General features: G+C 44.2%; 1 protein-coding gene across 3 annotated transcripts in view; it reads left to right on the top strand.

The window, feature by feature from the left end:
• Positions 1 to 20889, top strand: part of CHCHD6 (coiled-coil-helix-coiled-coil-helix domain containing 6) — a 109597-nt gene extending 88708 nt beyond the window's left edge. For 2 of the 3 annotated variants that reach the window (XM_039379393.1, XM_039379395.1), the window contains 2 exons: positions 16130 to 16192; positions 20342 to 20889. In XM_039379393.1, the coding sequence (XP_039235327.1) occupies positions 16130 to 16174 (45 nt within the window). In that variant the 3' untranslated portion in view covers positions 16175 to 16192; positions 20342 to 20889. The remainder of the gene's footprint in view (positions 1 to 16129; positions 16193 to 20341) is intronic. The other variant, XM_039379394.1, reaches the window with a different exon arrangement.
• Positions 20890 to 26226: the final 5337 nt, after the last annotated feature.

The following is a 26226-nucleotide window of genomic DNA, read 5'->3' on the forward strand; positions in this document are numbered from 1 at the left end:
TCTGATGAGGTATGTTCAGTTGCTGTCCTTGTAACAGTTTGTGCAGTATTTGTGTGGAAGAGGTTGTGCATTTGAAGTGGGTGAGGAATGGAAACAAGAGCTGGCACTCTACAGCTGATTTCTTCTCTGCAGTGCTGCATATTCAGTTGTCAATTTTTCTCTACTTTTTGAAAATTTTTTACTTCTTGTTTTAAAATAGCTAGTAGAGAAAGAGGATCCATTGCCTACAAGGATTGCTGGAGCCAAGTGGCAGATAAATCTTCCCTGGCTGTGCTCTTTCATCTCCTCCCTGTCCTGGAGATGACTCTGCTGGAGTTGTGGGTCCCCTGGATATGTCTGTGTACCCAGTCCTGATAAGCAGCATTGTGTGCACCATGGCTTACTCACTGCAGTCCTGACTGGCTTTATTATTCCAGTTAGACCTTTCCTGAATAATAAAGCTACTCATTACAGACTCTTTTTTTTCCTCCGGAAAATTACATATCACCACATTGTCACCAGAGCAAGGTTGTGTGTATGAGGGAGCCCTGGATAACAGAGTAGTAAAACCACCTGGACTGGCTGCTCTGATTGCACCAGTTCCTGCAGCCTTTGAGGCTGTGGTGTCAGTGCTGGGAGAATCCTTGGGAAAGCAAACAAACTGCTACAACAATTCTGGCATGATCCTATGTGACCTTGCTTTTGCTATGGTAGGGAACAGTTTGCAGAAGGGCAGTAGAAAGGATATGCCCAAAGTTGCTTTCATGTGTAACTTAGAGTATTCAGGATTTGACCCTCAGTCCCTCGAGGTAAAAGGCTGCTGTGTTAACCCCACCTCTTCATCTCTTGCCAAGTCTGAAAATCCAGGTTCTTAAGAGGAGCTGTTACTTGTATGACCTTCATGCGTGAAACAGTTTCTCTTTTAAAATGTGTTTTCCCCTTTATCAGTTATTCATTGAAGAGTCTCTTTGCATCTGTAGAATTTTGAAGGGTAGCTATTATTTTACCATTTTAATTTTCCCAGCTGTTCAAATAATTGTTTTAACCTCTCAGTGCCTGGATGTGCTTTTCACATTCTGGTTGCTCTGCACTGTATTTCTTCAGTTTCATGTTTTAAATTACAAACAGTTTTTTCCCCTATTCCAAATGGTTACTCTGTGACTTTTTTCTCTATAGCTTTAAGTCTGCATTGGTCTGAACAACACTGACAGCAAGACTGAACTTTCACTTTGTGATATTGGGTTCTCACATCCTATTTTGGGTGGTTTTTTTGTAGTTGCTGCTCTCCCCGCACCCCCAAGAGGACTTAAAGATCCCATTAAAACCAGAAGAAACTGGTTATTCTGAAAAGGTCTTGCCAGTGGCTTCTCTGGGGTTGCATTTCACTGTATATAGGGAAGGGGCTCTGACAGAGACAACAAAACCAACACAGAATACATTGTCTTCCTGTAGTTTTACAGGTATTAAAGTCAAAGCATTAAATATGATAGTGGTTCCTCTAGCCTGGAGGCAAGGCTGTGGCAGCTGAGGACAAGGCAAAGCTTGCTGCTGGTCTGGCAGAGGACATGGCTATTTGAGCTGAGGCACTCACTACCAGTGGTATTCCCAGCCTAGGGTGATGCTCAAAGGAGGAGGGATGCATCTTGTGTCCTATCTGGGGCAAAACACTTCCATGTGGGAGTACCTCCAGAGCAGTGGTGTCTCATTTTCATAGCTTCAGTTTGCTTTTATATATATATATATATATACACGTATATATTTTATTTTATCTTCAAGGAACATTGCTTTTCTTGAGTATGTCTTTAATGGTCTTGCCATAGAGACAGAAGTGGAATTTGAAAATAAGTAATTATATTGTGATATTTTGGACACATTGCTGTAGTTTCTCTTGCGTGTTCTTCTCACGTGTTCCAGAAGTTGCAAAAGGTGATTTATAATTCATCAAACTAAGCGTAAAACATCTGACTGCAAAACCTATCAATCTGATCCCATCTCTTTCCAGCCCTTTAATTAGGGAAACCCAGCTGAAAAATGTACCCATCAGCTACTGAGAAATGGTGCATTCCTGGACCCTCGGTATAGATCTTGAGTTATCCAGGTGCCAAAATGCTGTCAGAACTGACAGATCGTAGAAAATACACCCACAGGCAGAACATTATCCATTATACTAGCACTGAGCAGTGGGCAGTAAGGAAAAATCAGCAGAGAATGTGTCTTTATCAACTTTAATTGGCTTTTCCCGTTGATAAAAATCAGTATATCTGGCAAGGAAGAGAACCTATCTAGCAGTTTGATTTTTCCATCCCAGAGCTGAAGGGTGCAGTCCATCTCCACTGACATGTGATGTGGACTTGTCTCAACACAGTTCCTGGCAGTGCAGTGGAATCCACAGCCCATGGAGAAGGCTGCCAGTCTGTCCTCGGTGAGTGACCATGCTTAAACAAGCGTGAAGAATGAATTACTCTGGTTAAGTTGGATTTCATCTGTGCACTAGTTGCTCAAAATTTACTTCAGAGAGAGCCAAACTTAGTTAAACATTTCTTTGGGTTCTGGCTGGTAAGCGCTCCTGGGATACAACTGGCTGGGCTGCGAAATCAAGGATCTTGGGCAATGGATATGGTGATAGGAAAAGGAGAGAGCAGCCAAAGGAAGCAGAAACTTTGCTGGAGCTACAGGAAATAGCGCATGCAGAGGTTTGGGGAACAGAACAAGCTGCTTTTGAGTCATTTGGCACTGCAGGTTTACTTGTAGCTTTACATCAAAGGCAAAGGCGACAGCAACTGTGTGAATTTCTCTTGGGAAGGCTGTTTTGACACCTTGTTGCAGCTTCTTACATTTACTGAACTATGTAAAATGTTTCAGTGTTTCCTCGGTGCTACATGTGTCTATTGTGATTAGATTTATGACAGTTTTACTGGAGTAAATAATATAGTGAAGATGATTGCAAATCTATTATTATACTATTTTTTCCTAGTTGATTAGTGAGAATTACTGATTTCTTTATTTGTAATCAATTTGGAAACATGTATCACTTCCCTTGCTAAATTCTGCAGGGTTTCTGAGCGTGGTTTTAAGTTTCTATTCTGCCAAGTCAAGCTTCTCTATCTTATTTCTGTAAATACTGGAAAACAGAAGCACGTCCACTCAAAAAAGACAGGTTAGTAAGTGAACTTCATTACAAAAGTTTCCTTCCCACAGTCCCCGGTGGTCTTAAAAGCAGACTGCAAGACCATCACAGGATTGCGATCATAATCAGTTTAATCCTTTTGTTTAAAGCCTTTGAAAAAAGAAATGTGTAAGGGTTATTGCTACGACAAATGAAGGAGCAGTCCTTTGTCCAAACCCGACTCCATAGGGAACCTTACTGCTGTTGGCGCAGATCACTGTGATTGTTTGGAAGGTACCTTCTGAGCTGTGGCAGAACAAGTCTGCATTCTGGAAACTCTTATCACCTCATCAAGTGGGCAGCATTGAGAAGTGAGAGTGCAAGAGTGGGGCAGGGTATGTACCAGGGCTCTTTGCTGGCGAAGCTCCAGTTTGCCTCCATGCACGCTCCGACTGCAGCGTGGGCTTCCCAGTCACGAGCAGGCTCTGCCTTTGCCGGGGTTGGTGCAGTGCCCAGCACAGTAGGTTCCCTGTCAGCATAAAACTCTGGAGCCTGCGCTGTACAAGCTGTAAGAATATGATGGACCTTATGGGGAAAAAAAGTGTTGATTGTGTGATTTTAATTATTTATTTCTGCTTATCATATGGCTGGGAGAGACATAGTAACTTCTTGTGTTCAGAAGGTTTCTTTAGAAACTTGAAGCAAGTGGGAAGGGGGATAACAAAGTCTATTCTGTTCCTCTAATTCAATCTGCCTCTAATTCAATTAAGCCCAACTTGTCAAGTATGTTGTCACTGTTCTTTGCAGCAAGAGGAAGACTGAAGCTTTAAAATACTTCTGGAGAATATATAAATCCACACGAATAGCCTAAAACATAATTCATGTGGTTTCCATGGATGCTGACCATACTGCAGTCAGGAAGGTTTTGGTATGTTGCTCCAAATGCCACAGCGATTTTACCAGGAGGCAATATTCTTGCTTGCTGGCCCTAAACTCTGGTGGTGTTGCTGTCTGCTGTTAAATAGCTGTCTCATGCCTGTGTGAAAGAAGGGATTCCTGCGTGTGCGGCTTGAAGAGGTGGGAAAGAGTTGTAAGATTTATTATGTACTATAAAATAATAATTCCTGCGTAAAGAGATCAGGATTTTGACATCTTGTTTTGACACGGCAAAGTGCTTCTTTGGTGGCCTAGAGTTACTATAGGTAACTATCCTGGCTTCTCAGTTTGCCAAGTGCACAGTGTAAATGCAGACAGGCAATGCTTTGCTCTGGCTCCATGTCAATCATTCCCTAAATGCCTGATGGCACCTGAGTTGACCAGCTCCTCCTGTTTAAAAGCAAGGCTGCACGAATTTTCTATTTTTCTAAACCATTTACTCTCTTTAATTGAGCACTGGGAGCCATTGTGTGCGTAGTGCTGCAGGATCCTTGTTGTGTAAGGGCCTTGATAAATATGTATTGTGTTGTCAAGTGTTTGTAGCTACTCTGCAGGTAGTGGTGGAGGAGCGAGCTGCATACAGTTAAGAGTCCTTGTGTCTCCAGGGTCAATAAAAACAAGATGGCACAGGGGATTGTGGGAAATGGAGCCAGGATAGCTGCCTTCAGCATCACCTGCTAATAAACCAGCTATTTATAGATCAGCCGAGGCTTTGTCAACTAGATTGTTAAATTAATATTTACATACTGTCTTCATTGTCTTTCACTGAAAAATCTCATTTGCATTAGTTCTTGGACAGAAGTGGGGCTTCCTGTGCTCCAGATACACGGGTGTGTTTGATCTCAGTCCGTGGCTTGCTGTGTGTGTGAAGCCACTCCTGATAGATTCTTGCCTTGCAAATCCTCTTCTCCCTGTAGCAGCATTTTCCCATCTTTCTGTGCCTCTCATTTATTGCAGGAAAGCTCACCTTTGTTCCCAAATGTCCGCAACTCATCATGAGGCTGATCTCGCTAGAGAGAGAGACGAGCAGCATTTCTGCATAGCAATTCCTAGTTAATCTCTGCCTCTCAGAGAGAGACTTGAATTGTTGATGGCTTGTGGGTAATTTAATAACTAGCAAACAAATAAGATGTATAGATTGTAGCAACTTAGCCCAGATGCAAAATCCCCATCCCTATTTGCATCTGTTTGAATGAATTTTGTTATAAAGGTTTGCTTTTTTACATTTTAGCACCGGTGAAACAGCAGTGAGAGGAGTCACTGCTCAGTGAAGCCGTGTTGATCACAGCAGGCTCCACACCTGGCTAAGCAGTTTCAATCCCCTGTGCGTGCGTGTGTGTGTCTGTGTGCCTTTCAAAAGGGAAGAGTAATCTACTTGCTAGACGTGTGTGTCTCTCGTAGTCCTTGGGCGACCTTGAACAGTCATTTAACTTGTGTTTGTTTGCCCATCTCTACCTGGGCAGATATTACTTCTGTGGTTTGGAGTGTTGAGGTTGAATGGATGTCTCGGATTCGTTATGGATGAGAAGTGTTACTGAAATGTAAGGTATTCATACCGTCTCTTCAGACACCTGATTGGAGTTTGGATTCACCTTCCTGTCTTTCTGTTCCTTGCTTCAAAGCCATTTGGACACTTGGATTGTGCGGGAAGTCGGAAGGCAGTAATAGCAGGGCTGTGATGCAGACAGGTGTCACAGCCTTCTCTCAGCTTCACTTCTTAGCACTCGCAAAGCTGTTGATAAGGTGCTGTTATGCTGGTATTGTGTTATTCTTAATCTGTCTTTGGCCTGCAAAGGGTCTGTCAGCATCCGTTTCTCTGACACCTCGGCAGGCTCTCTGGGCACCTCATTACTCTTTGGGAAGAGAGCATTGCAATCCCGTTACTCCGTCCACAGAGAGCAGAGCTCATCTGCCAGTGCCAGCCTGGTTGCTGTAAGGTTAGAGCTCAGTGTGGGTTGCAGTTTATCTCTTCAGGTACATTAGGCACATAATATCACAACAATAATACAATATCTGCTGAAACCATTCACTTTCTTTTTGTTCCTTTTAAGATAGCAGAGCCTCAATTTCCTCCCCTTCAAAGTATCTCTTCTCTTGGCTCACAGGAGAGGGAGTGGGACAGGCCAGCTGTGGACATGGGACTGGGAAACCTGGAAGTCGGTTTCTTGGCACACTAATTCCAGTGACTTGGCTGGGCTCATTTCTCCACTGCCTCTTCCGTTTTAACTTTAATTCTTGCTGAAGGCAGCACCTGATTCTTACATTTTCAGATCTACCAGGTTTTTCTGCCTTCTGCTGCTATTCAGGGGAGACGGGGGGGCTTGTGGTTTTCTGCAAAATGTCAAGGTCTCTTTCTGGAATGCTGACAGCATAGGTGTTTTATATGTACACGGGCTATCGGGATGAGACATTCTTACTCGGAAACATTGGCTTAGACAGACAGACATTCCTCCTGCCACAGAGAGACAGGCAGGCTCACTGTTGCCAAGCCTTGAAATATCTGGCATGTTTTCTATTGCCCTAGTTTTGTGGAGTTGTACCTGAAGTTTTACAAGTACATGAGAATCTTAGTTCTGTGTTTTTACTGAAAAAATAAAAATGGAAGGAATAAAGTAAAATAATCTAACCCTCCTGCCTAGACAGCAGTTGTATGAGAACGTGACTCAGTTGCTTAAAACCAGAAGACAAATGAAATAACCCCCATGCATTTTTAAACAGTTTTACAAGTCAACCTTGTGGTTTTGGGGGAGTTTCTGACTTTTCTCTTGGGTTTTCAATATGTGAAGAGTGTGCAGCAGGGCTTGTTTTCTTGAGTGAAGGGATATTTGCAGCTCTGTAAGAGTTCACACATCTGCAGTATCCCCTGCAAGCAATAATGAACTGACCAAAACAATCAGTCTCCCCAAATTAGAAGAGCCCTGCATTTTTCAAATTTTGTTTGCATTTGCATTTGTGCTTTTCCGGTTGTTCCGCTTTTCAAGCCTTTCTTTAAAACAGGGCAATCTCAGGCTCTTTAGTTTCAAGTGGAAGCCAAGATTTTCTGTAAGTACGTGATTCAGGGTAGTGTTGCTTTGGCATTTTCACAATTATGTCATATATCATCCCACTTCCCTCGGAGCCGGCAACACCGTTTACGCAGAGATGAACGTAATTATTCACAGAGGGGCCCTGTTGGAGCTTCAGACTCCTTGGCTGATGTATAGAGGAGGCCAACTGGCTCTGCAGGTCTCTATCTCTGTCTTTCATAGGCTCACAGCAACATGCAGCTGCCTGCACGCTTTCATGTTGGTTCTAAAGGCAGTAGCCGGGGCACGTGCTCCTGAAATCACCGATGAATTTGTAGGCACCCGCTCGCACCTCTGCGTCGCCTGAGCGGAGGGACACATGCAGTCAGACTCCCACAACAGAAAGGTTTCCAATAAAGCTGAAACACAGAGGTATTGTTTGTCCAACCACTGGCAAATGCACAGAGCCATTGTGTGGGTCCTGAAAGCCTGGGCGCTTTATTCTCTGCAGACTGAATGGCAGCCGCGGGTAATAATAACACAAGATTTAAAAAGCCAACATTATAGGGGCATTTACAACCCGCTGAGAGAGTGAAATCTCAGCAATCTGAGCTGTGTCTCTAGTGATCCTACATTTTTACTGCCTGATAAGGAAATGATGGGCAGCTCTGGAGAAATGGCCACCACAGAGCAGATGAAAGGGGAGCAGGTTGGCTGCTCAAACGCTGCAGTAAGTAAAGAGTCACAAATGGAAAAGCTGCCTGCAAATCAAGTGACCAGCCTGCCCCTCCCCATGCTGGGTGAGCTGGGAGGTATGTATGTGTGCTTGCACACCTGTTTTCTTCCCAGGCTGGCATCAGTGGGGGCAGGCTTGGTTTGCATAATTCTGAGCTTGGAGGCCTTTGGTCAGCATCATCTGGGTTGGTGCTTTGGTAGCTGTCAGCAGATCGACTTGGGACCATTTACACATGAGAAGGTAGCTGGGAACTCACTGTGGAAAAGAGAGGGTGGGATTAGCCTTCTGCCTTCCGGAAGCAGCCAGTCTTTCTGTGAAATTAAATTTTGGGAGGCAATAAGTATTGAGCTTCCTGAATGCAAGTCTCAGTTTTAAGTCACAGTAATGACAACTACCTTACACAATTTAAGCTCTACTGACACCATCTTACATGTGGAATTTTATTATTTTCAAAACAAAGAAAACCCCACCCCACAAAAAAAGGAGATTTTTTAATGAGCAGTTCCTTATCTTAAAAATCAAGTCTTCAATTCAGTGCTGGTTCTAACGATTCTTTAACATAAATGTCTTATAAAGTTCTCTTGTACATCTAACTACCTAAACAGCTTTATAAGACCCAGGTTTTCCCTGCACACTGATGGAAGTTGTATTTGATAAGCTGGAGGCAGAGTACCAGCTTGTAGCAAGATCCTCTCAGGATATGCCCAGGCTGCAGAATAATGATGACATATCAAACCAGCCCTAACCTTGCTAGCCTTGAGTACTACCATCAGGCTAACCCTGGCAGTGCTGAGCCACAGGAATATGTACCCACCTGTTCAGACAGGTTGTGCAGCTCTCTGCTACTCAGCAGGTTTCTGAGGCAGCATCTTACAGATGTGACCTTGGTCTTTTGCATTAAAGATGCAATGAGTGAAATGGTGGGAAATATTTTGAAGTAGTAAAACATGTTTTTTGCTACATGGCTAGGGCAGGTACTTTTCCTTTCTGAAAACATTCTCATCTGCTCAGGTCTCTTGCTTTGCTTCTGCCAGGCAGCATGGCATGGAAATTGCTGGGCCCTGGGTGCTGTTTCTTGTGTGGGACATTATGGGGATTCAGAAATCTAGACTGCTTCACAGATTCATTTACTTGGATTAATGAATCTGTCTCTGCCTCTGTTTCCCCAAGAGTAATGTGAAGTTACTTACGTCAGAGGGATTTATGAGCTTCTTTCTATATTGGCCATTTTGTAGAGTGAAATTCAGCTCAGAGGGCTTTGCAGAAGGACGAAGTATTTAAGTTTGTTCTGTTCTAATCCTGGTTACAGAAAATTAGCAAGTTCCTGCTTAAAATCGCCTTAAACACAAAATATAAATACCCTTTGATTTTTTTTTTTTGTCCTTCTCTTTCTCCCTTCCCTTCTCTCTCTCTTTTTCCTTCCTTTATGTGTTTTGTTTTTATTTTAAATGTTACCTGTCTTAAACTGCACATTGTTCAGGTTGGGACCTGAAGGCTCCTCTGTGCTGGCACAGATTTGTAGAAGGCAGCTGTGGGCTTGCTTTGTTTCCACAGGTTGCAAATGTGAAATGAAATGTGTGTTAGTGGTAAGGTCTTTGTGGGAAGAGAGTGTAAAGAGCTGTTGAGTGACAGTAGAAAAGAATGGTCGAGGAGGGAGGAAGAGAGGATGTAGCTGAAACTAAATATGATGCTTGCTTTTTACTAGAACCTTTGTAGGAGAAGCATGAATGTGTTCCCAGTCCAGAGCTCCCTCATCTCTTCCCCCTCCCTTTTTTTCTCTCTCACCCTCTGGGGCTGCTGTTTTAGGATGAGTTGGTTCCAAATAGACAATACTTTTCAAGCAGATAAACGAACACCTAAGCAGCTGCACTGGTATCTATCATGAACAGACATGCTGCACAGTGAGGGAAATTACGAGATGGGACCAGCATCATTTGTCATATTATAAAAAAATATAAAAGCTCCCCCTCTACTTGAGCAGCATCCACAAGAAAAGTGAACAGCACACTTAAAAATTGTCGTTTTCTTTTCCAGTCTCTTAATATGTTTTCAAATGCTCCTATTAAACATTCCACCTTTAGGTCCTCTGCAAAGAATGTGTTTTAGACAGATGGAAGCAGGTCTCTGTCCTGACACAGATGCAGAACTATAAATTTGCGGAGGAGGCGATAGAAGATAATTATTTAGAAGGCTTTTGTGTCTTATTCCAGCATCTGGTATTCTACCAGTGCGTCCTCTGAGGATGGAAAGGGACAGGACCGAGCTAGGGAAATGCTGAGCTTGGTTTTCACTTGGTAAAGGTTTTTAATCTTGAAAGAAGGATTTGGAATTTATGAAGGAGGAGACACTGAGAAATCAAGATGTGTCTCCTAGTGCTCACCATTCTCCCTTTGTTTGCTCAGATCCACATTTCAGGTTGTAGGGCATCTTATCTGCTGTTCCCTTAATTGCACTGGTTGTGTTGGGCACTGATGGGCAGCTGCTCAGAACAGATCCCTCTTGCTGAGGGACTGACTTCGATGATGCCTGAGCTTGCAGCTTCACAGAGGTGCTGCTGGGTGTGCCCGTGGTTGGGCAGCCCCATCTAATCACATAACCCAATGTCTCCGTGGCCTCCCAATCTGTCCACAGCCTCTCCGTTCCGGTCCGTGTGTCGTGCCCGGCGGGCACCCAACATTCTCCAACCCAGACTGCAGATTCCCTACCCAGTGCTTCCCATTCTCCTTGATCTTGTAAAAGGGGAGTGGCACAGTGAAATGTTTGGGATTTCTTGGGTGACTTCAGAAACCTCTATCCAAGAGGTGTGGCTGAGTCATTTGACTGTCTCGGTTCAGGTCATTAACATTTCAAAAGGGCTGTTAGTTCTCTGTCTGGTTGCCTGAACTTGATACAGGATTGTCTAATTGGGGCTTGGTGGGGGCCAGCCAACCAGACTTCTTTTCCTTGTGATCTAATCAGATCTTGCAGCTCCTGGGACCAGATATTTCAAGATACTCAAAGATTGGAAAAGTTAGACATATAATTAATTCTTTAAAATCTGATACTCAAATACTGTAAATGCTCAGTCAGCAATAAACTTGTGGCGCAGAAGAGTTCAGTGCTGAGTCAAACGGGCTGACTCTGCTGAAATAGATTTCAGATTCTGGTTTGTTACCTGGGCAGTGGAGATAGTCTCCCAAAACTATTTTTTCTTTCTCTTTTTAGTTTCACCTGTAGGTGCCTGTAGTCTTTGGGAGGTGTTTCATGAAAACAGGTAGAAGTTATATCCCACATCTATCTGCAAACAGACCTGAGAATTCCCAGTTTTCTCTTGGCTCTATCATTGCTGATTTTTGCCTCTTCAGCCAGAAGAAAAGGAGAGCGACATCTACACCCATGCGGGCGAGATGAATACAGCTATCACACAAATAAAATTACTGGCTGCCGAGTAGCAACAGCTTAATGAAAATGTGAAGTGTTAAACAAATAAAGCCAGTCAAGCTCATAATACTTCTGCGTGGAATTTCACTGAGTAAAATTTCACTGAATCACTGAGCAAAAATAGAATTAGGCATAGAAAAAGGATATCTGGAGAAGTCTCTGCCTGCCTCTGTGCTTGATGTATAAAGCTGGACTAAACAGGGGTGAACCATACCTTAAATGTGGACATGATATGCTCACCTGAAGAAGAATTCTCTTTATCCAGAGCAGGAGCCTGGTAAAGCAAGACAGAAAGTGACAAGATAAAGCAATAGATTTCCACTGAAGCCTAAATGCAAATTGTACAGAGGAATGGATGAGAATGAATTTTTGCATTTCTTTAGCATCTTCTCCTGGTGAATAATTATCATACCTCTGTGTTTGGTAAGTAGTATTACTCTTAGGTACAGAAGGGGAAACTGAGATGAGGGTTTATCTACAGCTGCTGAGAGAATTTGGGAAGTGACTGACAATGGAGCCTAGAATTGTCTCATGCCCTCCAGGCAGTGGTGACCTTCCTGTAGCATGGGAAAACTAAGGGTTTAGTAACACCGGCAAGCAGCTGGTAAAATCTGCAGGATGAGAGTTTAACAACCACTGCTGAGGTCCCATCTCAGAGCACAGTGCCATAGCTGAGGTGTTGTGAAGCATTTTCAGCAGTTCTTTGTACTTTACCCAAGGACTGGACTTTCCTTTGTTTCTACCTTCATGAAAATTTCTGGAGTTAAAGACATGCTCTTTAAGACTGGTGCAGGTTAGTAATACATTCCAGGATGAGATCTGGAAAGGCAAAATGCAGTATGTAAAGCTGGAATCAGCTTGTGAAGAAGCCCTGCAGCCAAGGAGCTGCTGTATTTGCTTCCAAACAAAATTACATCCTCTCTCCCTGGCTTCTGCCATCTGTCTATGTGTGGCTGTGAACAGTCAATGGATGCGATGATCCCTTGGAGTTGGGAGGACAACTGGAGTTGCTCCTTCTATCTCCTGTCTCTTGTTTCCTCCACCCCCACCTTGATGGCATTTCTTCACAACAAGCCATGTCTCAGCTAGGCTTGGTCTCAGGCTGTGTGGAGTCACTGGTGTATTGGAGGTGTTTTGTGTCTGGGTCACGCGAAGCTTTAATGTGCTGTGGAATAGAAATGTTCTAGGAGTTTATACTCTAAGCACCTTTATTTTTCTGGATGACCTTGTGAAATTCCCTTGCACTGGGCCTGTATCTTGCCATCCTGCTGCCTCTATCTAATTTGTTTTCTTGTGTATGTTACTGACATCCAGTGAAGTGTAATTTGTTTGAGAAGTGGCGCTTATAACAAGGATCCCGCTAGTAATCCCTGCATTGAATCCCTATATACACAATGTTCCAGGAATAATTAAAGTCACAAACTTCAATCTTGAGGGATGCACAGGGGAAACCTATCCTGAAATGAGGCTTGGCATTTTCTACTTCCAGTGCTTTTTAGCACTATAGGATTTGCTATTTTTATTCCAGGACTGAAGTAGATTTAAGAGGAAGTCTGACATCTTGAATTTATATGTCCTAACAACAGTGTTCATCAGTCAGTCTTCTTACTATGTCCTTTCTCTACCCCTTCTCTCTATTAATTTTCCTCAATAGTCTGCAGGGATCATTTGCCAGCCTGATTCAAATTCTTGCACTTCCCTGGCATCTTGTTTTATAACATCTTGCATCATGTACTTTCCATTTCTGTAATCCATTTAATCCAAGATACTGAAATGGCTTTGCAGGTATTTATTGCATTTCTTTCTTCCTCGTGTAAGGAGGTAACAGGTCATTTATACAACTTAATCCAAAGTCTCTTGGCTTCTGGGGTTATTTTTTTCCTTTTATTTTCCCACTGATTATCCTGGAGGCTGGTAGCAAGAGCAGGAATGACAGTATGGAGAAGTTGCATGTATTTGTGTCTGGCATTTCATTATGTTGTGCCCAGAGCATGGCTTGGCAGTGTAGCAGTTAAACTCCTGCAGCCACCGTCCCCCAGCAATAATACTACTGTTGCCTGTCCTTAATTTTTGGAAGCGTTGGGCTTAGGGTTGGAAATAATGAAATGCTGTTGCATCAGTAAGTGGTTTTCCATTCCTTTTGGCTCTGGAAACGGATATTCACAGTTGGGTGAAGTTCATTTTAATCCTCACAAGACCAGAGCTGGATTTGTACAAGTTGTCATTGTTCTGCTTTAGAAACACTCTGTGCCTTCTGGATCCCTTTATCCCTCCCAGGGGCTAATTCACGAGCTTGCAAAACACTCAGGGTGACTCCAGTTGCAGGATGGAGGGGCATTCAGTGTTACCCCTTTCTCCTCCTGCATTGCCTTCTCTCTCTTGTTCCAGAAAGGCATGGTAGTGTTTGTAGCATACACTTCCTGATGTGTATAGATAGTGGGATGTAATTATCTTCCCCTGAGGTAGAGTCATTATGGTGGCTGTAAAGAGAGAGGGTCACAGTCCTAATGGGAAATGATTTTAAAGCAATCTTGACCAAGTCTAGTGGAGCCATTTCAGAGCACTTAAAACTCAGCCAGTCCTTCATGGCACTTGTGATATGTCCATTTTATGTGGTGAGAGGCAATGGGACTAACGCTTATCGAGGGATAAGGAAAATCTATGATAAACTGCAGCACTGGCTTTGGGCAAGTGTTGTGTGTTGCCACAGGGGAAAGGCACCGACAGAGCCTGGTCTTGATTATTATTGTTCTTGATACTGATTTGGAAAAACGCAATGCACTTGCAGAAGCAATAAGCCAGAAGTTGTGAAGTCTGCCACCTTGGGCTTCCAGTGCTACAAGAGCTGCCCCTCTGCCCCCAGGCTTGATTCCTGCAGAAGCAAGAGAATTGTTCCCATTTCCCAAGCAGGTGGCTGGGCAGATAGTGGCACATTCCCCAGATCACTGGTGGATGTACTAGTGGTCCTGGGAAGTTCAGGCTTCAAAAACATACTGTCTTACAAGGCAGATTTGGTCAGAGGTTGTTTAATAGCAAATGCTACTCTGTGTTATAAGATGTCAGAGAAAGACAGACCAGCATGCTTTGATGTGTGCTGGGGTTGTGCTCAGTAGTGAGGTGAGGAGAAAGGCTTCGTCAGAGCTGATGGAAGGTGGCAGTCAGCAGTTGTAGGTCATATTGAGGGGCACTGGCAGGTCTGTTGGGATGAGCCCAGGACTAAAAAGCAAACACCACTTCACATAAGTGATTTTCTGTATTTCAGTTATATATACAGAAGCACAATAGCCCAGACTGTGCAGGTTAGCAAAGCTGCAAGCTGGTACCCAGGAGAGCAAGAATAACTAGTAGTGAAATGCTCCATGTCTGATTTTCATCCTTTGAGCTCCTCTGTAATGTATTGGAAAACAAAAATTGTTTAAATAATGGAACAGACCCGATGAAATTGTGCAGTGATGCAGAAGGGATGAGGAAGGGTTATTTCCTTTCTTTCCATTACTTTCCTTCTCCTGCCTTGCCTCCCAAACGTGGGTGGAATCTACATGTCAAGCAGTAGCAACATCAGCCTGGCCTGGTGGCTTTTCTTAATGGCAAGCAGGAGATTAAATGCAATTAACATTGATTGAACAAAAACGGCCGCCCTCACTTTGTATGTGGATTAATTAACAGCCATCCTTTCAGCAGTGGCCCTTTGTAGAGCCGTGTTTGTTCCTCCTGGCCCTGGTATTTTTTAGTGCATGTCCAAAATCAAAAGCACTGAGCCCACTGTGACGTCTGGGGCTACCGACTCAGCAGGGAGATGCAGCCCCCCAGCCGGGATGATTTTTTGTGCAGTCTTGTAACTGCAGAGCTGCTCAGTCAGTGGCAAAATATTTCCTGTTAAGCAAGGCTAATGACAGGAGCTCTCTGCGAGTTAGAACAATGATCAGAACAATTGTCTGGAGGAAATCAATGTTATAATGCATGAACAAACAGGTGAGTCTCAGAACAGCTGGAGATTAGTTGTGCTGGTAAATAACTTCGTATTCGGGTGATGCAGAGCTATGGGGAGGTGTCAAGGCAGAGCAAAGCAAACAGTGTCGGCTCTTGTGAGTGGAAGAAAAGGGAGGAGGAAACCAGAAAGACTGTTTCTGTTCCTTACACTCTGTTGTTGGAGTATGTAGACCAGAGGACTTCCACGTGAAAGCACTTTCCGGGGTGTTCTGACAATGTGTCTGGTGAGTTTTTTGAAAGGCGTCTTTTCTGTTGTCAAGACAGCTTTGAAGACACCATCTGGGGAAGTAGCCAAGAAGTCATTGGGTGAACTTCTCTGCTTTGCAAATCTATTAACACCAGTACAGGGAAGAGGGAAAACAAAACTCTCTTCATAGCTTTTTGAATTCATGCTTTTTGTTGCTGCCAGGCATGCTCCTGCCCCTCCTTATTCCAGTCCCAAGGACAGTAACCGTTGGACTCCTGAAGGATGAGAGAGACAGAGAGGCTTTTCTGTGCAATAACTATATGGCACAGAAGTGCTGTGATCCATTAGTCAGCTCAGCTGCTCCACAAAATAGCCAATACCCTGAGTGTAACAGAACAAATTGCACATAACCAAAAAATACCTACAGCATACATCAAACCAAAGTGACTCAAATGTCCCTTGCAGCAGTTTGGGGAGCTAATAGCCCCACAACAAATGCCTCATCCAGTGCAAAGGCCTTGAACACCCATCTTAGGACAGGTCAGGATTTTTGTGTTTCATTAGTGCCTCTTTCCACACTAACTGAGATGAAAAAGTTGTGCAGTCACATTGCTGAGATCTGCTGTGCGCCAACAGGTATTCTGGTGTTGAGAGCTGCCTGCACACAGCAGAGAACTAGGAACTATGGAGATTAATTTCTACTTTGTCACTGACACTTCAAATGCACCGAGTCATTTATCATGGGGATCTGCTTTCTGATTTCTTCATAGGTATACAGTACCCATATGCGTGAGCGCCGTGGTGCAACTGCTTAAAGGGATGTTAGAACAAAGGTAAGGCACATACTGGAGGAAACTTGCAGGATTTGCCCTGTGAGACTAAAGGCTGGTTAAATAAATATGTCTTAACACAGCTGAGGCTTGGCAAACAGCATCTCTGGCAAACACTGAGGGAGGAAGTTCTTCAGGGTCTGGCCTTTCAAGAGGGAGATTCCTCCACTGGCTGTGAGCCTCCAGCGAGACCAAGAGCTGAGGCACAGAGCTGGCCAGTGACTGGGGGGAGACAGAAAGGATACTGTGGACTCTCCAGGCAGCCCTGAGCTTCTGCACTGGGATGCAGACTGGAAAAAAAGGAACAGGAGAAAGACGAGAGAACTGTGCCTTAGAAAATCTTGCTGAAACTTCTCTTTGTTAGAGGACAAGGGCCGTGTTGGGCATTGACTGGACTCCCTTCTCGGCAGGGGTGAGATTTGTGGAGCAAATCTATTTGCAGAGCTCAGCCCTTTCTCCTCACTCAACTGGAACCAGAACTGGAAAGCTACTGGCTTCCCCACGGGGACTGTGAAGTGGCAGGCTCTGTCAGCTGAGCAGCCAGCGATTTTGGCCACTGTTAGTTCCCAAGCAGAGTCTCACAGTGGTGGAAGAGCATGAGTTAGTGGCTCAAGGTCCCGTTTGCCGGTAGAGGCATGGAGGAAAACAAGTACTGCGTGCCCTCCAGCTGGACTTGCTGTCAGGACTGAACAGATTCCCATTCCTATTTCTGCTACCGAGGAATTTGCCTTGATATGGACACTGCATTCACATGTAGAGGTGCTGGTCTGGAGCCCATCAAGACTGGAACCTGGTGTCTGTCTGCGTTGCATTGGTAGTGGCATTAAAAATAACCTACCCTCCTCATGCAAGAAGGACACTGTCCCCTCTTGTTAGAGTGAGTGTGCAGTGCAGTCTCCAAGGCTGATATCTCCTGACTTGTTCTGCTAAGACTGCAGCAGAGACCAGCTAATGCCAGCTGTGGGGCAGTTATTTTGTGAGGAGTCACCAGACTTTTTTAGGCTGAGCCTCAACTCCATTTGTTGGCAGTATCTTGCCATGTGAGAAGAGCTTGTGATTGCAAACTGCCTGAATATGTTGCATATACGACTTGACTGGTGCATATGCAATGATAAGGGCATGGAGGAGAGGTAAGGTTTCTCCTTCCCTTTCCTGGCTCCTTCTGCTCAAGGTAAGTGTTGTACTAACCTGGTAGCATCTTGCAGGGAGGGTTCCACGTTGGAAGAAAATGAAGAAGTGCCAAATCTATATTGGCATGGTTGCACTGCTCGGTGGAATTAAAATGTGAGGGCAAATAGTTAGCTTAGCAAGGAGAGTGTTTAGTGTTAGAGATACAGTGTCCTTCCATGCTGCTGCACAGCGTGTGAGGCACAGAACTGTGTGCTGTAAAGTAGTTAGCCATAGGTTTATAAACTGATGGCCTAGGAACAATTCTGTGTGTATTCTGACTAGCATAGACATGATGGGCTAACAGACCACAGGGCCTGCAGAGCTTCCACTGTGCAGCATGCAGTGGGTGTGTGACAGTGCAGGAGCTGTCAGGAGACCTCCAGAACTGTTCACTGTTAATGGGGTCTGTACTGCATGGCACGTGCTGCAGGGGATCCAGAGGAGAACAGATTCACAGCGACCAACTCTGGTCTCACTTTCATGGTAAGTTCAACCTTAGCCATGTCAGAGGGTTCGGGATGGTAGAGGCCTGCACTGGTGTGGCAGGTGATGCCAGATCTGGATTGGCATCTGAGCAGGAATGTCTGAAACGACTGGGGAAGTTGTTTCTCTGCACAGGCTGTTGTGTACTGGGAGTGCTTCAATTCCCAAAAAATGCCAACTCTATAACCATCACAAGCAGTTCGTGTCCCTGATGAGGGAGAGGACATTAATTAGTTGCTCCATCCAGCACAGGCTGCTCTTAGATGTAATTGTCTTAGGCCTCTGCTGGGAGCAGTGTGAGCTGATTGACGGTGTCATTACCTGCATCCTCTGTTCACGGAAGCTTCCCTTGGTGAGAGCTGCACTGCAGGAAATTGGTGTCTGGCCTGCCTGGCAGCCCATCAGTTCTGGGTCCAGTGCTCACTGTGCAAAAGATTTTGAGGAAGTTAAGTCATCCAGAGCAAGATGGAACCTGATGTTTTGCACAAGGAATGTTTGTGAGCCTCCAGCTCAGTGCATCCCTGGTATGTGGGTAGGTTAGGCTGGAAGGAATTGATTGAGGTTAAAAGCTGGCTGTTTGCATTTTCTTCTGAAATTCAAAATATCAAAGGATCATAAAATGGCTTGGATTGGAAGGGACACTAAAGATCGTCCCCCCGCCACGGGCAGGGACACCTTCCACTAGACCAGGTTGAAATATGTAGTTATGATTTTGAACACGAAATTGCCTAACTATGATATTCTTTAAAATTACTTTTAAAAAAATGTTTTGCTGTCTTCCACAAGGGGTAACCACAGAGTGGCCACAGGAGTGGGGATTTTTTTCACAAAATGTAGCATTCCTGGATACTTCACTGAAGTGTTACAGTGTGAATATAACAAATTACTTTATTGCAAAATTGATCGGGGAGTTGTTACTGCTTCACTCGTTACAATTTCTGTGAGTGCTACTGGAGTTTTTAAAATGTATTGCTCTGTGCATGACTTTTAAGCCACTGATGATGAGAAAAATTACCTGGGAAATTAGAGTCAGTGGAGTAATATTGATGGTTCATTTGTCAGATTTCTGAATAACCTTTGTCTAAATAATGTGGCAAACAGTTTTGTCTTTATTCTTGAGTCCTTTGAAGCTTTTCCGGTTCACTGTTGTCAGAGATGGAGCTGTCTTTGGAGATGCAAGACCCGCATATTCAGTCTACATTGGCCATGTATCAGTCAATACCAGCCTACTATGCAGAAGTAGCCCATAGGACATGCTCACCCTCTGACAGACAGTGCCAAGTGTGCCAGCACCATTATTTTATGATGTTCTCCATTCTGATTTGCATTGAAGAAAGCACAGCTTTTCTCCTCAGAAAGGCAAATATCTGGAGAGTAGAACTGAGCTCAAATACAGCCCTAGTGAAAATGGGTGGTGAGACCATATGCAGTGAACCGATCAGTTGCCTTTCTCTAGTTGGCATTAGCTGGGTCCTGTAAGCATGGATCTGTACTGTCTGCTCTGCAAATAGAACTGCACATGTCCAGAGCATCAGAAAAAAAGCATCATGTTGCTGGGCTCCCCCTCTGTGTTTCTGTGTAGCAGGACTTTGCTGACAGAGCGATGCCATTGCTGGTGCGGGAGAGCTGATTACCCAGGTTTTGAAGTAGGATCCAACTGAGGATATCTCAGATCCTTGGAGGTGTTGTAGCTGGTGTCGGGTGTGTTCTCATCCACTGCTGATGGCATTGTTACTTTTACTTCTTTGACTTTATGGAAGTGATAAGATAAAAACAGGAAGAGCCCACAGCAGGCTTTGCAATCTCCATCCTAAAAATACTGAAAGCCTCCTCTTTTTTCTACCCCTCAGAAGTTCACAGCTTATATGCAGATACCTCATGCAGGATCTGAAGAGGTATCACTTAGGAGGTTTCTGTGGGGACAAAGCAGACATGATTTTGCTTTGAATTTTGGGAGGTCTTGGGTCTTAATAGGATAAAGACTGTCAGACATGTCATGAGTTAGGTCAGTCTCTGAGTCCCCATCTTTCTTCTTCTCCCCTCTCTAGTCCTCACTCTTATGTTGATCCCATTCCAGAATGAGTGAGTGCTGTGTGCATGTTTGATGGCAGCTAATCAAAGTGTTCCTGTGTCCTGCTGGGCAGGACTGAGTGTGGAGCTACACTTACTCCTGCAACCTAGCTGCTCCAAGGCTTACCTGGAACCGTGGCTGTTCTCTCCTGCTGTTGGCCACTGGTTTTACAATCCTAATCATTGCAACTGACCATATATTCTTGTTTATAGAATCAGTCTCACCTTTGATATCATGAGCTGCTTTCTTGCTTCTACAGTCCTCTCCCCTTGAGTGTCTCGCATTTTACAGCAGGTGAAAACTGATGATTTTTCTGTGGGATTTTCACCCTGCCAACACTATTCTTTCATTTCTGAGGGGAACATTCCAATGTCAACAGCTGCATAACTAGCTTGCTGCCTCTTTCTTTTGTCTCCTTTTTTCTCCAGGAGCTGCTAGTTAATTCTGGATAAACATCAGCCGCCAAAGAGCAGAGGACAGGGACCACAGATGCCCTTGGAAGCCCCAGCATCCTTCTGGACAGACACTGACCAAAACCGGTGCCTTCTGCCCTTCATGATCCAAGACAGTGACATGATTCCTCTTCTAATTGCCTGCATGTATCAGTCTCACTGGACATTCCTGGAGTTGGGAGAAGAGTCCCAGGAGAGGGGGATGCTATAATTTCTTTTTATTGTTTTGCAATGTAAAGAATCGTGTTGACCCCAGGGGCTTCCAGTACAGTTTGTAGCTTGGAGTCTTGCCTGCCATGAGCCTGGTTCACCCTGTTCTAGTTTTGGTTTCACCAACCTACATCTGAGTTTCAAGAGCTGTTACCTGTCTGTTTGCTCTGGGGAAAAGGGTCCAAAGTATTTGGAAATAACCCTGACTAGCTTGTTAGGATTGACTGTTCCTAGCATGCTCCCATTGGTCACACCAGCAGGCGTGTTCCTTCCCTTCCAGGGTTCCCTCCTAAACAATAAAGTGTTTAATGGTCGCTGTGTGCTGTGAGATACTTTTAGTCCCATGAGTTTGTAAATTGCTGTTTTCTGCCTACTGCCCATGCCAACAAAAACTTCAAACAAGTGTGAGGAATAGAAATATTTCAAGTCACAGTTTATAAATCACAAAACTTGTTCATTTTGGTCCCGGGCTAAATGACTTTGGCTTATTTGAAAGTATTTGGAAGAGTGCAAAGTCCTGGCTGAAGGGAACTGGTGTTGGGGAATCATGCTGAAAAAACCTTTGCCTGCTGGATGCAGAGCCCAAGTTATCTTTCTGTTCACCAGCTCTTGTTTGCAGTTCTTGCTTTGTTTGCCATAAACCACTGTCCCTTTCAGGCTTGTGCTCTGTGTTGAACCCTCTCCTTGCTGAGTGAGGGATGGAGGAAGCTGGGTACATCTGGAATCTGATTCTCCTAGAGGTAGGTGTGGCAAGGTTTGCAAAAGGCCTGTCAGCAAACCAGGGGAGCAAGTCTAGCTTGGTAACTTGATTCCTCTTCTCTGGCAGCATTAGCTGCCTCTGTCCTTTCTGACTGTGTCTGACAGTTTCTGAAGAATGTGAACATGGATTTTTGGAGGTCATGTCAGTGTTTATGAAAATGGATGAAGGGGGCTGAGAATTGTTTTCTGTGTTATATTGTGCTTTGTCTCTTTTTTTCTTTAGACAGCAACTTAGTGCTTTACATCTTCATTAAGGCAACAAAATGCTTTTCCTTGTGGAAAGCTGATGCCACAATCCTCTTCCTCCTCAGAAGTGATGTTTGCTTACCCGTGGCTCATCTCTGTTAGTCTCACATCTTGCAAAAATTCCAGGTTTTCATCATTGTGTAGGTCAAACTTGCCATCCCCAAGGAAGGAAGGGCAAGTTTTTCCTAACCAAAGTAGGATACTCAGTGCCCTCAAATTTGTTTTAGCAGGACTGGGTGGGCTTTTGCTGCTGCTGCCATGCCAGCTTTTGGATCTGCTTTGGATAACCAGGTCCTACAGAGCCATAGAACTTGTGATTCTGCATGCAGAGATTTAGAGCAGCAAGGTCTGTCCCTGGCTAGGTTTGAAATTATTGTTGGTCTGAAGAGAAAAATACCTATTTTGTCTCTTCCTCATTTTCCTCTTGCCCCTATCCAGCATTGCCTTGGCATGAGTAATTTGCATGTCATTATTTCAGCTGCCCTAAACTGGGGGGGACTATGATGCCAGGGCTGATTATTTGGCGGCACTGGGCAATTTTCTCTGTTAGGCAACTGTAATACATTTTCATGTTCTTTTATAATGAGCTTTATTTACCAAATTGGCAATTCCTCTGTTGAGAAATAACTGATTACAGCATTCAGGGAGTTGCTGTCATCTCAAGATATGCAGGTGTCTGTGGAACATAAACAGATGTGATCATTCAGACAGTGAGCTCAATAGAGGGTAGTGGGGGGAAAAATCAGCCTTAAAATCATAAATGTAACAGCTACAGCTAATGTTGGCCAGGTGCACTGCGGTTGTTTGCAGCCCAACAAGGACAAAATGGCACTCTAAGGCTATCCAGTACCTCCAGATGAGGGACTGCTTGATTATTAGCTGAAAATATACCTCTTGCCTGTCACTGCACTTCAATACTGACTTGCCTAACTCTGTCTCTGGTAGCCTCTGAGGACAGACAGTTGTTCATTGCACAGCCTTGAAATGAGAAATTCCTCTGTCCTGCCAGGTTGAGTTTGGCTTTAGTTTACCCTGTGCTGAATGTCTACAAACACCTTGGTGATCATGTCCATGGGGACTGTGATCCCATCTGCCTTTCAGGCAGTCCCTTTCCTTTGGTGTTTCCTAGTGCCCAGGAGAAGTTTTGTTGCTGCTGTTGCCCTAATGACCAGCACAGATATCTGAGCCTGGGGAAAAATACGATGAGTGGAGAAGTCAGTAGGAAACTGCTGAAGATGAAGTTCAGTTTGCAGAGTCCCAGCTGCTATCCAAGTAAAAAAATATGCAGGTAACACAGCTTCTTGAGTGTTTTCTCTTCCCCTTCATCTTTGCTGTTCCTATAGTACTGAGACTCTTGCAAAGAGGGAAGAAACCCTGTACCTCCTCCTAGGCTCCCTCTCCTTATGTTTCTCCTTGACTGATTGTTGGATACTGGGAGCAATTTTTTTTTTCCATGCAAGATTGTGACAGCAGGTGTCAGTTATGCTCCAGTGTGGCAGAGATGACTATTCCTGGAGCTTGGGTAGGATGTTGAATAGATGTCCTTACCACACCGCTACCGTCGCAGTCGGCATTAATGGGCAACTAGGACAGCAGGATAAACAAGGTCCGAGTCTATTGTGGAAGCTGAAATTAGAGGCAGTTTCCTCCAGAGGCAAGTTTGAGGTGGGGTAGAGGCAGCCAGCAATGCTGCTGTCTGTGCTGCATGTGCTGGATAAAAAGGAGCTCTTTTGTGTCCAGGAATATCTGTTTCACCAACTAAACCTGCCCAAGACCAGGTGCAGTTCAGGTGCAGTGCTCCATTCAGCTGAGCAGTGCATGTCCATTTTGCCTGCCCGGTTATTGCAGTTCTCTCTGCAAATTGGGTAATTTTGTGTACAAATGCATCCAGTGATTTGGATGCAATGTGCACAGTTGTGGTAATTTCATGTGAAAATACAGCTTGCAGAGTGCTTGCTTTAAGAGTATGAATTGTTTTAAAACTTGCCAGATGAATGGAAGGAACAACCTTTTTATTCATGCATAATTTCTTAGTGTTGCAGGAAGGGAAAAGAACAAAAACAGCAAAGTTAGAGAAGATACAGGAAATAACTGATACAAATTTTCCAGTAGGCCTCAATAGCTTTTTTAATGAAACATTCAACAAGCAGCACTTTGAGATTCCAGTGTGCAGGAACATCACTGGCACTCTAAGCACCAAATTTGTGATCTTGCATAAAAACACAACCCATTGCCTCCTGCTGTTAATATTTCACACTTGACTTTGCAAGATGCTTTATCTAATATCCTCTCTGCATTCAGGCTTCTACCTGCTCTGCCTTGTCCATAACAGGAGAGGCGGGAGGAGAAAAGCAATTGCCAAGTGTGTCTGTAATCTGTGTAGGAGGGTTTTGTGTAGCTGTAGGGGTAGAAGAGTAAGTCTCATTTCCTATTTTATAGTCTGCTGAATCCTGTGATCTCATGCTGTGTGCTCCTTTTCCAAGCAGAATTTTTCAATTTGTTTTTCAAGTTGTTATTATTTTTTATTTTCAAACTGGTTAAAACTGTTTGTCTGTAACTTGTCGATAAATTGTTTATGCCTAGCTCCCTAAAATGCTTCATTGCCAGTCTTGTACATGTCTCAGGACCACCTTTTTCTTCCCTTGTCTTATGCCCTCCCAGTGGGCTGTTGCACCCAGTACTCTTTTGGAGCCTGAAGGGCCATTCAGAGTCCTGCAGTGTGTAATCCTACACCTGCTCCCATTCACGTTTTTTTTGTTCTTGTAGAAGATGGATATTCCTGAACTGATTCACCTGCCTTGTCAGCCCTATCACTCTGCTCTTGGTATGTGTTGAATCCTCCTCAATTCCCTGGTTCTCCTGGGCTGATGCCTTGGGAAAATGAAGGGTGATGTGGACTGAAGTGATTAGCCTGGATCACCTTTGTGCTGAGGCTGCTCAGGCCAGTAATGCCGCCCCTCCATCTCCAACTCTGCTGTGTAATTGTGCTGGCAGAGTGGTAGTTGTGCAGCCTGGGGCAAAGCCAGAGGGAGCAAATGGAGCAGCCACTGGTCTCTCAGGAGGGCTCTCTGTCAAAAGTGTATCTTGGGTTTAGTGACATGTGCTCTTTCAGACTTTTTATAGAGGTCGGTGCATGGCAGGAAACTTTTCTTTGTTGTCTTCCTAGGGAGAGCAGCACACAAACTTTTGTTTCCAAGTTGAAATCAACTGCTCCCTCAGGGCTATGTAACAAACTGCTCCTGAAACTAGTTTCCCCTTGTGAATGGCCTAAATTAGACGCTCTCCCTGCTTGCCCTCAGTGAAATAGCTTGTGCTTTATCCAGCCATTTCATTTGTGCAGTGTGCTATGAGATGTTGGTGACACTTGTGTCTGGTTCCTGCTGCTCTGTATTATTCTCTGTGGGAGCTATTGCATGGAAGGCCTGCTATCCCAGGGTGTATAGGACAAGGGGCAATAAGGACCTTGACTCTCATTTTGATTCCTACTTTGCTTCCTCCTTTGTTTTCAGAAAGTTTGTTCAGAAATAATCTCTTATATCTTTGGAGCAGGTTTGCTAATTGGCAGGAGTCCAAACAAAGCCCTTAGGCTCACTTGGCTCTTTTTGAAGAGTTAGGATCTGCTCACCTCTTTATGGACCCCTTAAAGCTTTAGCTTCAAAATCCTTTTTGAATACAGATTTGATATTGGGGTGACAACTGTGGGGCAAGTTGTTTTTGTACCCATCTACTGCTAACATTTTTGGCAAACTGGTGCATGCAGGTCAGTGCTATACACTTCCTGCTGCCTTCTCTAAAGAATTAATTAAAAATATATATTTTCACTGTTTAGGATCAGGAAAGAGTTTTAAGTCATCCAGACACTCCAACCATGCCCTCTGTATGAGTGTCTGTGCATGAGCAGCTCTGCTGGAGTCTCTGGGTGGGCATCTCATTCTGACCTAGTTGCATCATTAACCTGGGTATGTAGTCTGAAATGTGTGAATGGGTAATTTAGACCTTACAGGCAAGGAGGATATCACCAGCTTTCAGCCTCTGACTGCTGAGCCATCCTAAGAGCTGATTTCTCACGGGGTCAGGACAGGAGATACTCTCCGTGTTTCAGTGCCTTGTGCTGAGGTGCTAGTGGAGTTGGAATGGGTCTCTCTGGCAATTTTTTTTCCCTTATGGCTTTGGATCAGTTTTGTGTTATCTAGTCCTTGAACTGCCTGATTTATTCTCTCAAATGGACATCAGCAGAGGACATGAGTGACACTCCCTCAGGAGGAGTGAGAAGGGTGTTATTTTTTCCCCTCCCGTGACCTCTTGAACATCCCTCTATATACATTTTCTTGGTGATGGAGTCCATCATCATAGAGTTTGATTTTTATTTTCTATGAATGGGGAGTACCACTGTAAGTCAGGATTAGCTAAACATAACATTAAAAATAAAGCACGCCTATTAATTTAATGGGTTTCTCGTTACAACCATCATAAAACAAGTAAACAGGAACTCTGCCAGAGCTGCCTACATTCCTCCTTTGAGCGGCTGAACCAAGGGAGAGATTTGAATTTTTGCCATTTGATAAAGCCGTGTGTGAGGATGGCTTTTTAAAAATTAATTCTTTACTTTTCCTTCAGTAGCCTTTCAGCTGCTGAAAAAGCCTGGC

This window comes from Pipra filicauda, unplaced genomic scaffold (genome assembly GCF_003945595.2).
Source record: "Pipra filicauda isolate LSUMZ 115617 unplaced genomic scaffold, ASM394559v2 scaffold165_size2600900_pilon, whole genome shotgun sequence".
Lineage (NCBI taxonomy): Eukaryota > Metazoa > Chordata > Aves > Passeriformes > Pipridae > Pipra > Pipra filicauda.